Source organism: Bombyx mandarina, chromosome 19 (assembly GCF_030267445.1).
Source record: "Bombyx mandarina strain Sakado chromosome 19, ASM3026744v2".
In the NCBI taxonomy this organism is placed as follows: Eukaryota; Metazoa; Arthropoda; class Insecta; order Lepidoptera; family Bombycidae; genus Bombyx; species Bombyx mandarina.
Window position 1 is genome coordinate 10,336,378 of NC_143225.1, and position 14,411 is coordinate 10,350,788.

Sequence of the window (14,411 nt, forward strand, 5' to 3'; positions counted from 1 at the left end):
TGCGAATTTTATATGTGCGTCTGAATTATAATCAGAAGTGATTTAAATTAAATATTTAAATAAATACTAATTAATATTAGAAAATATTTGTGAAAAAAACTGTGCTCATCAACCTTCTAAGTACTCCAATACAATTGAGGTTAACTATCCGTATGTATTATTTAGTAATATAAATGACAAAATTATTATTTAATATAATTCATACTAAATATTATTAAATTATTAACGTTAAATATTTTTTATTAATTATTTAATATTAAAAAAATATATATATTAATAAAAATAAAGTATAACTTCTTATGTGCGTAATTTGTTTTTTAAATTCCTGATGGGCCTCTTTTTAGTCGTGGAAAATTACTATACGGTAAAGAAGTATCTACGTCCATATCAATTTGTTCATCAATAGAAGTATTAATAAACTGTTCCGGAGAATTGGAAGGAACGGCTTCTCCGTCTCGTGGAGGTAATTCCTGGTCCATAATCGTGTCTTGATTTAATATATCACGCTCCTGATCATGTACAATGTCTTGAGTAGATAAAATATGTACATTCGAGGCACCAGCTAATTGTTGAATAGTTTCTTGGGCATGAAGCAGTCGGTTTTGCCCCATGTCTGCTAATAAATTATTTTCTGATGTACGTTGATTATACGGCACAGGAGAATTAGTCATATGCACCTCATACAACTATAAAGTTGCGATTGTCGTGTATTGAAGCAGATAAAAATGAATCGTTTACATTATCGCCATCATGATCAGCGATACCAGTACTGGACAGCGTTGAGACATCTGGTTGATTTGTACTAGCACTGATGGTAGCTAACCGAAATGATGGCGCAAAAGTCCTTATTCGTGAACTTGAAGTTGACGGTGTGGATAAAATCTCAGCCACGGATGATTCGTCTACTTGTGAAAGCATTTTTTTTCGCAGCCTATAGGCACGATTACGTTCTGCTCCTGTTTTTCTAATTGGCTTTTTTACTGACAAGCCTTGACGAGCTTTTTCAGCTTCCTTAGCAGCTTTTTTTCGATTGTAATAGTTTTTACAATGTTCCGCATTTGTTTTACCCATCTTGAAATCTGAAATAGAAATTGAACAGTAGTACCATTAATAGTCATCAAATGTAAGCGAAAAAACTCTTAGATTGATAAATAAGAATGATAGTAAAAAATTAGATATAAAAAATTAATAATAAATATTAAAAATTGACATTTAATAATTCAATTATATATATATATATATATGGCATCATTTGTACTACATATTACAGAATTCTTAATTTAAAATATTTATTTGTTAAAAATTAATTCATATTTCAAGAGTCAATGAATGAACTTATTGATAAATTTGAAAATTGTATTTGAATTTATTCATTTTTTTAATATTTATTATTTATTCAATTTATTTCTTTATCGTTAATAGTTTCATATTTAGTATATTATTCAATTATTAATTAATATTAATAATAAATATTAGAAATTAATATTTAAATTTGATGTTCAATTTTAATTTTTTATTACAAAAATTTCACTTAATGTTTTATTAAATTTATTTCATTTTTTTTTTAAATATTAAGTAACCAATAATAAATATTTAACATTAATAATTTAATAATATTTAATATTTAGTACATTATTCAATTATTAATTAATATTAACAATAATAATTATTATTAATTATTATATTATATTATTCATTAAATTTAATAATAAATATTAAAAGTTAATATTTAAATTTGATGTTCGATTTTACTTTTTATCACAAATTTTTCACTTAATGTTTTATTAAATTTATTTCTTTTTTTTTTTTTAATATTAAATAATTAATAATAAGTATTTAACGTTAATAATTTAATAATATTTAGTATGAATTATATTAAATAATAGTTTTGTCATTTATATTACTAAATAATACATACGGATAGTTAACCTCAATTGTATTGGAGCACTTAGGAAGGTTGATGAGCACAGTTTTTTCACAAATATTTTCTAATATTAATTAGTATTGATTTAAATATTCAATTTAAATCACTTCTGATTATAATTCAGACGCACATATAAAATTCGCACATGTATAATGAAAACACGTGTTTTAAATGTAGAAACTCAAAGCAAGTGGATAAATATTATAAATATAAATACACAGTGAACAGAGGCGGCGTGCGTACCAACATGCGCCACTAACAGAGGTTCCATTTCTGTTTTGTTGGTAGCTTTTTTCTTAGTGGGCAACTTCATTTCTGTTAACTTTGTGTCACGGTGCGCGTGCATCGTAAAATTTCACTTTCATCAATTTTTCATAACGCGCCTAAAGAAGTATAACTTCAAAAAAAAAAGTGAAATATATAAGAGCACTCAATCTGAATTATTTTTATCGGTTTTAATTTAAGTTTCTGAGATATAATAATTTATTATTTTTGGTTCATTTTGTACGGATGTCCCTTTTTCATCAAAAGTCGAGCATCGACATAACATTTGTAGGGCACACAAAAACATTCTTTTATTATTTCATTCAATAATAGTCTGTCTAGTAAAAAAGGGTGCGTGTACTTATGTACGCGCGTAAGGTATACTTTATTTTTATTAAATTTATTTCTTTCTTTTTTTAATATTAAATAATTAATAATAAATATTTAACGTTAATAATTTAATAATATTTAGTATGAATTATATTAAATAATAATTTTGTAATTTATATTACTAAATAATACATACGGATAGTTAACCTCAATTGTATTGGAGCACTTAGGAAGGTTGTTGAGCACAGTTTTTTCACAAATATTTTCTAATATTAATTAGTATTGATTTCAATATTCAATTTAAATCACTTCTGATTATAATTCAGACGCACATATAAAATTCGCACTTGTATAATGAAAACAAAATGAAAACACGTGTTTTAAATGTAGAAACTCAAAGCATGTGGATAAATATTATAAATATACACACGTGAACAGAGGCGGCGTGCGTGCCAACATGCGCCACTAACAGAGGTTCCATTTCTGTTTTGTTGGTAGCATTTTTTTTTTAGTTGGCAACTTCATTTCTGTTAATTTTGTGTCACGGAGCGCGCGCATCGTAAAATTTCACTCTCATCAATTTTTCATAACGCGCCTAAAGAAGTATAACTTCAAAATAATATATAACACGCTTTTAAATTCTTTTTTTAACAAATTGTGTATCTTTTGGAGTTTCTATGGGGTGTTAGATTTGGAATAAGATAATACAAATTAATCAATACGAAAAATTATGACAAAATCGTATTTATTTCATAAAGATCACACTTGAATCGCTATAAAAATACAATTGTAACCTTTGTAAAATCTCGTTTATTTACTACCTAGTCTTGCCATAAATACTGAGACTAAGGAAAAAAAAAATCCATTGCAAATAACATTTATTACTTTTACAGTGTGTTAGTTTAATACATAAATATAAAACAATTTAAAGTATAAAAAGCTTATTCGAAATGGTCTCCATTGGCTGCAATACAGTCCTTTAAACGTTGAGGCCAGTTATCAATAGAAGCACGCACTCTTTCCATGGGAAAATTTTTCACTGCCAATCGTACGGATTGTTTTAGGGACTCCAAATTATCATGGCGTTTAGAGCAAGCCGTACTCTCTAAAACTGACCATAAATCATAATCCAGCGGATTAAGATCGGGACTAGACGACGGCCAGTCTTCAGCTCTGATGAAGTCCGAAACGTTCGTTTCCAACCAAGACTGCGTAGACCGAGCTTTATGACCTGGCGCCGAGTATTGCTGGAAGGACCATTCTTGATTATTGAACATGGTGTTGTTACGGGGCTTCACTACTTTCTCAAGAATGGTATCTTGAAATACTTGTGCCGATCTTTTGATACCTTTTTCACAAAAGTATGGCTCAGTCACTCCTTCATAGCTAATACCCCATCAAACCATCACTGAAGTCGGATAGTGCCCACGTTGCATTCTGGCGACTAATTGGGAAGCTTCCTTAGAGCTTGGAGCATAAATACGGTCATTTTGTTTGTTAAAATGTTGCTCAATTGTAAAAAAATTCTCATCCGTAAACAAAAATTTTCTATGACCTCCCTTTGCGTATTGCTTCAGTAGTTGTTTCGATTTTACCACCCTATTCTCTTTTAAATTATCAGTTAAGAAATGACCAGTACGTCTCTTATAGGCTGCAAGTCCTAAGTCATCTTTTAAAATACGCGACATGGTTCTAGGTGCTATCTTCATCTCCCGAGATAAAATATTTTGCTTTAGGACAGGATTTCTTCGAATTCTTTCCCTTACTGCTTTGACCAGCTTTTTCGTACGAACACTACGTGGACGGCCAGATCTTTTCCTGTCACAAACAGGTCTCATTGCACCTTTTAATAGCCCGGTACACAAACATTTTACCAATACCAAGCGTATGGAGAGTTTTAAAATTGCATTTGTCTCCATACCTACTTTGTGTAATGGAATCACAGCGATTCGGTTCTCTTTATCACCCCACTACATTTTAATATCGCAAAATATTTTACAATGTATTGGCGCAAAAATGAGAAAACTCAATGAGCAATCATATAAAGATGACAGATTACAAATTCAAATGTTATATTATTCTTCATCTTATTCAGATTACATCAACTTGTTGCTATATGTTAGACTTTTTCTATCCGTATTACTTTTAGGAAACGTGGTTGTGATCATTTTCTACAACTGGAAGATCTTTTGAGCTTTCTATGACCCGCTATAGGACGTCCATATGTTGTTACAACAGTTACTTAATGGATACCCACGTCACGACATTTATGTACACGGTACAATCTGTTTATAAATACTGTTATAATAAAAAATACATTAATATTACATTTGTATTTGAGACATATTTTATTTGATAATTCATTGTCGAAATTGAATGAAAATTCACTGTGATAGCATTGCATTAACTTAGTACCTATGAAGCCAAATACATTTTTGAAGTGAAACTTCTTTAGGCGCGTTGAGGATAAAATTTAACTCGCGTTAGATTCTTTGGGGCTAGAGAGAAAAGATACAATTTAGGAAGAGCGAGAGTAAGAAAATAGATAGCGTCTCGCGAACCACTCGACCGTGGAGAGAAGGAAAAGATGAAAGGACAAAGCAAGCTAGGTCGTTTCTCTTATTCACAGCATTCCCTCCTATTACAAGAAAATAAATATTTAAGGATGAAAAATGATGAAAACCACAATACTACACACCGCAAAAGAAGTTTCACTTCTTTCACGTACAACAAGTTGCGCGCGTACCATTTTTTATTTTATTTCTTCGTTCGCTTCGGATTAGTCAAGTGCATGTGCACCGAGCGATTCATAGTAAAAAACGAAGCCCGTTTGCAACAGCCAAGTTCTGGCCGTCTACGTACTTTTAGTGCTAACACGCTGATCAGAGCAAGGAAAGACAGAATTCGAATCGTAAAACATTTTATATAGGAGTATCTGAAACCACTTCGCATTTTTTAAAAGAGGTCTTAGAACTTCTTAATAATACATTGATTGTTTTTTTAATAATAGTAGTATTTTATTAATAACCAAAATGTTGTTTCTTCTAAAAGCTTTATTGAAACATCTCAATTAGTCACTAGGGTACAACTTGGTCTTATCCGGCTAGAGGAAGGTCTTGATGGGGTGCTAAGTACCAGGGGAGCCTCGTCGTATTTTTCTGAAAACGATTTCAATACAAAATATTATTATTAAAAACGATAAATTGTCTTCGAGTGGCTCTATGGAAAGTTTGAAGTAAAAAAACTATTGACGTTCATGAAGAAAGGGCTTGATCGTTTGAAACCTGGTCTAGAATGAACGAATTGCCTCAACCGACTTTCTCATAAATGTACACCCTATTCTTCCTGTTTATACGTAGATCAAAAATGAAATTCGCCCCGGCTTGCAGTCGCATCGCAACACAAACGATCGTATTGTATATTGATTTATCGATATTGTTTCCTCATCTTCAATGGTGCCAGCTTCGCGCCCGCTTGACAAGATGACAATGAGTGTTTAAGCTTTGTGAATCTACAATAAAATGTAGTAAAATGTAGTAAAATTATTAATAAAATAGTAGATATCTATTAAATCTATTACAAAAAATAATCCCCTCCTCATCGCTGGTATACTTTTTCCCCTACCTATGCATAGGAGTGCTATTTCTCGAGCCCCACAGTCTCTGTGATCTCCAGGCGGATTCTTTAGAACTTAAACTCTATAACTAATACTACTAATATAACTAAACTATGTAATATCGATTGAGATGAGAGATGTTTTGGTTAAGGCTGTCTACGTTTTCGACCGTTTTTATTGAGCGCACATCGATCACTTATTTCTGGAAAGTTCTGGACACACTTAGTTCCACATATACATAGTTCTTTTATTTTTTTTGCCTATGCTGATAGCCTTGACAGGGTATATCAGCGTTACTCTAGCATGTAGGTGAGCTCTCGGGGCTCAAGCCGGAAGTATTGCTAACACTGGCCCTAGCAAGGCCAGTGCTTCGCAGAATCTACCACCGGATAGGAAACGCGACCCACTGAGAAGACCCAGCGAAAAACTCTGTGGGTTAGTTTGCTCGTCGAACTCGTTGGCCTAATCAGACGGTGCTTTAGGGCTCTAAAAGCGCCAATTGGATCCGGGGAATCCGACAAGACATGTTTCGGGCTACGGCGGCTTTGCGTTGCCCCGTCGCCTGAGTCAGAAAAGTAATTAGCAACGGTCACGATAAGAGAACTAGCATGTCATCACGTCACTTTGACGAAGTAGCATTCTGGCGCCACCTTAAGATACTTACGTTCGGTTCTAAATTTAGGTTGTCATACAAGTTCACGCACCATAGTGCTCCGACGGCTACCCTGCAAAAACGGGATTGGATGACCTGGAGAAAGTTTATGGGAATGCGGGCCACATGAGCGAACACTACACTTGCATTTCTAAATCTACCTAACTACTTACTAGGTAGCAAGGTGGATGCCAAAATTAAAATTATCAGAAAAATACATAAATATGAAAGTATGCACTTACTTTTTTACTTCTTTATTGTTTTCTCTAAAAGCACAATCGGCACGTTTCAATAAATCAATCAAAAGATAATTTTAATACAGAGAAACCCGGAACCACCAATCACGTCCATCGCTGTCCCAAAAACTCAAAACATTCGATGAATTTTTTTAATGTAAATAGTTTTATCATCAAAGATGGTACATATGAGTCGACTATTATCAAAGCCGGCAATGTGACTTTTGGATAATTATTGGTAAATCAGAAAAACGAATTATTGACTTTGTATTCCATTGGCAGTCACAAAACTCTACTGAACGACATCTTAGATAAATAACAGGTTAAGTATTAACTTTTATTTAATGCAGGTTTTGAACCGTATTCTTTGAAGGAGACGATTATATTCAAATCAATCTGTATTGACATATCCATAACATTTTTTTGTCCAAATGCACAGATTGCCACCTTTGATAATTTATAATAGACGACTCCTATAGTAGATGATTAATCAATCAAGAATTTTTTTGACTCACACGAATTCTCAAAAAGTGTTGCCTATGAACGATACGTCAGAGTATTTTAAAATCAAAGTGTTAATGGAAAATCTTTATGTAGGGTGATTTTCTGAGGGCGCTGACGCCCTAGAGAGTTCATTATATCGTATAATCTGCCAGCCAACTTTGCATTTAATGATCCTATTTCGTTTTTAATTTGCAATCATTTCATTTCCCCCTTATATTGAAACATTGTTGAATTTTACAGTTACAATTTTTTTGTTTTACGCAGGAGACAGTACCACTCATTTAATTTAATATACTTTTAGTTCCTATCTATAGCAATTTTTGTAACTATTTATTTTAATTCTTTAGTCACACTATTTTCAAAAATACACCTTTTGTTGACATTATAATTCATCTACATCTTAAATTTCATAATGATATGGGTCAAATTATACATGCAACATTGACTTTAATTATATACAGTCAAACTTGGATAAGCGAGAGTTCAAGGGAGCACAATCTCATTCTCGTTTATAGAGGTTTCTCACCTTTGATTATTTATATACACTTTAATCAGTTTCTCACTAGCCCGAGTTTCTCGCTAATGCAGGTAGCGTTTCTCTCTTATAGAGGTACGCAGCCATAACAAGACACAGCAAGTACGAATGTAGTAAATATGTAATATAATAAATTTATGTGCATAATATGCACAACATATATTATGTACATATATATTGTGTTAAGTTCATTAGATCTCGACATATAAGTACTTTATAAGGGTAGGTATCAATATGCTTACGAAAACGAAACAAAAATTCATGGCACTATGTAATTTTATTTTATTTAGAACTTATTTGAACTTTAAAAAATCCGTCAATTTCGTTTGGGTTTCTGTTTTTGTATTAGGAACGTCTTTTTCTTAACTCATAAATTTTGTCGAATATTGCTTGATCAACAACCGCCGCGTATTTAAGGTACTGATGGGCCGTCTCTAACGTATTTAAAGCTAGCTTTATTGGAATAATCTTTATTTCTGTTTCAGGAATCTGTTTTTTTTTTTCCTACCTAATCTGATAGTCTTGAGAGGCTATTTCAGCGTAACCTTAACTAGTAGGTGAGCTCACGGGGCTCAAACTGGAGTGATGCTAACACTGACCCTAGCAAGAGCAGTGCTTCGCACGCAAAAAAATTTCTTACACTATTTTTTATTCAAATTTAATAAAATTTATTTTCTATTTTTTATTTGGATTTTCTATAAAAGCGTATTATTAAGTTTTTTAAACTATTTTTTATTTTTTATTTTTTAGTTGTACATATTTCAATTTTTTCAATTTTTTTTTAATGTTGAATTATCGTCGGCCCTTATTAAGTATACCAAATTTCGAGATAATCCGACGTTTTGAAGGGGGTCAAAATCATGCTCAAAGATTCTGTTTCATACTAACATACATACGTCTAAAGCTAATAAAAGCGTATTAACAATGCAGTTTCATACGCGTTATAAATATCGTCTGGTTCATACCCTTCTAAAAGATTTGGCAGATCTTCAGTCCAGTGGTTGCACACACCTTGGTCCACAGATTTACTTTTCCCAGCTGCTTTTTTGAAAGCTACATCATGACGCCTTTTAAAACCCTCTAACCAGCCGTTGCTAGCAGAAAAGTTCTGGATTCCCAGTTTTGTAGCAAACTCTTTTGATTTTTTTTTCAACACATGTCCATTTATCGGAATATTCTTATCGAGAGTTTGTTTTATCCATTCCAACAGGCACTTTTCGATATTGGGAAATTCAGAAACTTTAGCCCTCTTAATATTTCCATGTCCATCAGAGCACTCACACTTTATAGAGTCTTTTGATTTTATAATTTTATAATAGGTGGATTCTGGTAAATTAAACTCCCTCTGAATTTCATTTCGCGATTTTCCGGATTCAAATGCATTCACTATTTTAAGTTTATCACTTAATGACAGTACTTTAATTTTCCGTTTTGACATTATGCAGAACAGGACCTTCCTTCGCTATTGACAAACGATAAACTGAGTAAGTCCAACAAACAGGACGGTACAAAGGGACACGTGTCCATTCGAAAATAATACGATAAAATAACAACGTTATTTAGTTCCACGAAATAGAATAGGTTCAATATTGACAAGAAAACAATACAAAAACAATGGCAGGACGTTCCACGAAAGTTAAGAATGAGTCATAAAATAGCAGATGTTAAATTTGTAATTTGTTTTGTCATATTTTGTTCCTCCTAAATAACATAAATAAATAAAGCTCGACTGTCGCTTATAGAGGTATACGAGCCCCGATGTAAAATAGTTCGTCTATACAGTGTGAAATTTTCTCTGTGAGATTTTTTCTAAGTTCATTATTTTTGTATATCTATAAAAAATATTAAGCTGTTCTACTATCGCATGTCGCGCTACTTACGCCCTTTTTTAATTATGAACTAATAAACTATTTTAGCTTTTGAAATTTATAAATACTCGCGGTCCCCCGGTATAATATAATTAATTAAAATTAAAAGTTTGTACACTATTATCTATATTTAATATTATAAAGAGGAAAGATTTGTTTGTTTGTTTGTATTGAATAGGCTCTGAAACTACTAAACCGATTTGAAAAATTCTTTCACTGTTTGAAAGCTACACTATTCCCGAGTGACATAGGTAGTAGACATCTTTTTTGAAAAAAGTTAGGGATTCCTTACTAAAACTCCAATAATGTAACCCAAGGTGTAAAAAAAATACCTAAAATATTCTTTACATCGCGTGCTTTGCGAAAACTATTGCTGATAGAATAAAATAATGTACTACGACTTTGTAGAGCACATTAGTATTTATAAAAAGTGTCATGACAGCATATGTCTAACTATTATAGCTATGCTACAATGTGTTCTATTATTAAAAAAAATAAAACGACATCAAATATCGTTGAAATTTTTGTTAAAGACCCGAGCGGAGCCGGAGCGGGCCGCTAGTGATTCTATAAAGATACTTCTATAATCACAGATTTGGCCTAGACTACACTTTAGACAATAATGATAAAAAATATTAAGGCAGATTTATATTGAGTCAGTAACTAACGTCAGTGCTGGCGCCGAAAACTGACCCATACGATTTATACGCAGTAAGTACTTCGTCAGTAGTTGAGGATATTTCTTATGGTGTACACACATTTGTAAAGTCAGTGTGGAAAAATGAATTCTCGAAAACAGCAAAAAATCTGCGTTAATAATTTGTTGAGAAAATGTACCTTAATGATGATGCAAGAACTAACTGGTATGTTAGAAGAAATATCTAAAAAGAAGCGAATTTGGACAAGAAAATGAATAGGTGCCAGCGATCAAACTGGAGGCTCAGCCCTGTTGTTAACCCAGTTGAGAATTGAAGATCCTGGAGAATACAAACTGGCATTGAGAATGACGTCAAAAGACTGATGATTTGCGTATGTTGTTTCAAGCTCTATTCAGCGTCAAGACACATTTATGAGAGACGCCTTGCCAGCCAATATTCTGTAATGCTGTTGCGCGCATTTCTTTATTTCTATAATTTTGTGATTTATTATCTCAATATAATAATAATCTTTAAGTTCTCCGTGTCGTTTACTTTTCGCGTCATTTTGTGATGTGGTGCAACGCAGCGTGGTCACCGTACAATAAAGCGGCAGCGACTGACTTCGGCTTTTACACAGCGCCAGTAGCGCTGGAGTGGGTAGCGGGGGAGCGGACTGATGCCGAAAAATATAAAGCAGGAATATTGAAGTCAGTACTGACGCGACAGTACTGTACTGACTTGAAATCAATTTACACGATGCCAATGCCAGGTCAGCACTGACTCGGCAGCGCACTGACGTAATGACGTTATTTACTGACTCACTGACTGACTTTTTTACTGGTGGTAGGACCTCTTGTGAGTCCGCACGAGTAGGTACCACCACCCTGCCTATTTCTGCCGTGAAGCAGTAATGCGTTTCGGTTTGAAGGGTGGGGCAGCCGTTGTAACTATACTTGAGACCTTAGAACTTCAACCGAACTCTCAAAGTGGGTGGCGCATTTACGTTGTAGATGTCTATGGGCTCCAGTAACCACTTAAAATCAGGTGCGCTGTGAGCTCGTCCACTCATCTAGAAATAAAAAAAATAAAAAAACTCAATATAAATCTGCCTTTACTCTATTCTCAATTTGACCACAGACTTTAAACAATAAGAAAAGTTTGACAGAAAACAAATAGTACCTATGCATTATTGTGTGTGTCAAATACATGGTAGTGTGTGTGTAATGTTTTTTATGGTATTGTTTATGCATAATTAAAAAAAATATTAACGTTCTGCACTCCTTCTCTATATTCTCTATAAGTGTGGGAAATTTCATACTCCTCCGTCCGCGCAATTTTCGTAAAAAGGGGTACAAAGTTTTTGCTGCACGTATTAATATAAGTATAGATCCTGTTTTAAATTCGAAGACGTTCTAAGCAAAATAGTTCGTCTATCAGTGAGATTCAATAAGATTATTCCTTCTTTGTACAATTATGTTGCATAATTTAAATTTGTAAAAGTAATTCTATGTCACTTTACAAGTGAGATAGTAAAAATTCTGAAAATTGCAGCTATTTTCATTAGTTTTCAAATAACAATGGGTCGTGGCAAACCCGTGTGTGAAGAGCTTCGAAAGCGAATAGTTTGTGGGGTCGATGCTGGCAAATCAAGTTACCCAATATCTAAAGACTTAAATACTTCCCAGATCTACAGTCCAATCTATCATTCAGCACTAAAAAAAGAATAGAACGACTTCTTGTTTGAAGAAAACTGGTCGACCACGCATCAGAAGCAGTAGAAAACAGAATCCTGAAGAAAATTATCAAAAATAATCATGGTGCTCGAGCTGGAGAACTCACGGTGCAATGGAAGGACATGATTCAAAAAAGAATGGGTTACGGATTTTACACCGCTAAGGAGAAACCACTGTTGACTGCTTTACAAAAGAAACAGAGGTTTAAGTTTCCTCGTGATCATTTAAATTGGACTTCCGATCAGTGGCGGTCATCATTTGGAGTCCGATCATCATTTGGAGTGACGAGTCCAAATTTGATGTGACAGTCGGCGATGAAAGGAAAAAAGTGATTCGGAACAAAAATGAAGCATTTCATACTGATTGTCTCAAATGCAAAGTGAAGTTTCCGGCGTCTCTTATGACATGGGGCTGCATGTCTGCACAAGGTGTTGGTGGTATGCAGTTTGTGGATGGTTCTATCAAGGCTGCGAGGTATCAAAACCTTTTGGAAGAGAATTTACTGCCCTCTATTCCGTCACTCGAGCATTAAGATTCCTTCATTTTTCAACAGGACGATGCTTCCTGCCATACTGCAAGGACAACAGTAACGTGGCTATTGGCGAAAAGCATCCCTACAATCGAATGGCCATCTAACAGCCCGGACTTGTCGCCGATCGAAACCCTATGGTGGAAAATGAAAAAGCTCTCCGTAAAATACTTCAAGATCGAAGAGCGACTTAAAGGCTAAACTCTTGGCTGTTTGGGAGTCAATTACGCTTGACGAGTCTGCAATGTTGGTTCCAACCATGCCTCTTCGCATTAAAGATGTCATTGAGAGCAAAGGCGACACAACTGAGTGGTAGACGAACTATTTTGCGTGAGTGACAAGGGTAGACGAATACTTTTGCGTTGTATTTTAGAATATTTTTTAAATTTTATGTAAATTCATGAAAGAATTTCAGTTATGTTAAAATAAACTTTAAAATGTTCCTCAAATTGTGGTTTACTTTTCATTAAAAGTTCTTAATTATTATTTTACCAATATTTACTTTCTATATTTTACGCTTTCACTACTTTCCATACTAGACGAACTATTTTGCATCGGGGCTCGTAGATAAGCAGCAGTCTCATTACAGAGGTCCATGTGGGAAAAACGACTCTCCTTTACAAAGGTTTAAGTTTCGCTAATAGAGCTTTTGGGAGCTTAAAATGACGAGTTCTGGCTATTACTCTCGCTTATAGAGTTTTCTCACTTACCCAGGTTTGACTGTATATTTGCATCGCTCTTTTCCCAACACCAAAAGCCAAGATGGCATGCTCAATATGCATGTTGCAGTCCAACTTTAAGACAACATACTTTTACTCCCTATAAGAGGATATGACATTTTATTTGTCTTAAAATTGAACTATTTCAGATAGATCTTTCACACTCATGTAACACACAAGTGAAGTCAATTAGTATGTGTCGTCAGATGTCATGCTGGTAACTGACGATGTGGACGCAACACAGACTGACACTTGCCTAGATGAGTAGCTCTTTTGTGATCGGTTGTTGTGTCCATTCTCAGTTGTTTTGAGTCGGGTTCTAAGTTCGGAAGACGTTCCATTTTCAGCAGACGCATTGGTGGCCGCGTTTCCTACTCTCGCTGAAGATCGTGTTTTAACCATTGTTGACGAGCGACCATGTCATGTCAACTGAAATTCACGAATCCCAAAAAGGGACAAACTATAAAGTAACTATTAGGAAAGTGCCTTTTTCTGGAAAATTTCTTCAATGTGGCAAAGAACCGCAGAACACCTTATTTCTCTTATGCTGTAAACTGCAAGTAGGGAATGGGATCTTTTATAGATAAACATCTGCAATTGAATAATTCCATTATTGTCGTCAATGGTTAAAACAAGTCTTGCAGCAAATACATATCATAGAAACCGAACCTTTGAAACGTAAATAAAATTGAAAACAATGATGATCCTTTCATTTAGTGGTATTTGGTAAATTATTCCACTGCAGCTGTGAATGAGTGAGGCTATGGAGAAAAAGTACATTAACAAATTCATCTTGTTACATTCAACATTATATTGAACAAAAGACTGACAGGAGCCAAGAGAAATAAGGAATTTGTCCTGTC

The 14,411-nt window shown here is 33.8% G+C and overlaps 1 protein-coding gene across 10 annotated transcripts in view; it reads right to left on the bottom strand.

Annotated features, from left to right (window-relative positions):
• The window catches only part of Su(var)2-10 (E3 SUMO-protein ligase Su(var)2-10), a 28,438-nt gene that overhangs the window by 12,568 nt on the left and 1,459 nt on the right, over positions 1-14,411 (bottom strand). For 3 of the 10 annotated variants that reach the window (XM_089735331.1, XM_028187786.2, XM_089735332.1), the window contains exon 2: positions 13,805-13,977. The exons of 3 other annotated variants lie outside the window; for them this stretch is intronic. In XM_089735331.1, the coding sequence (XP_089591457.1) occupies positions 13,805-13,950 (146 nt within the window). In that variant the 5' untranslated portion in view covers positions 13,951-13,977. Of the gene's footprint in view, positions 1-823; positions 1,080-9,026; positions 9,805-13,804; positions 13,978-14,411 lie in introns of those variants that run through there. 4 more of the 10 variants (XM_089735333.1, XM_089735330.1, XM_089735329.1 and 1 more) reach the window with 3 other exon arrangements.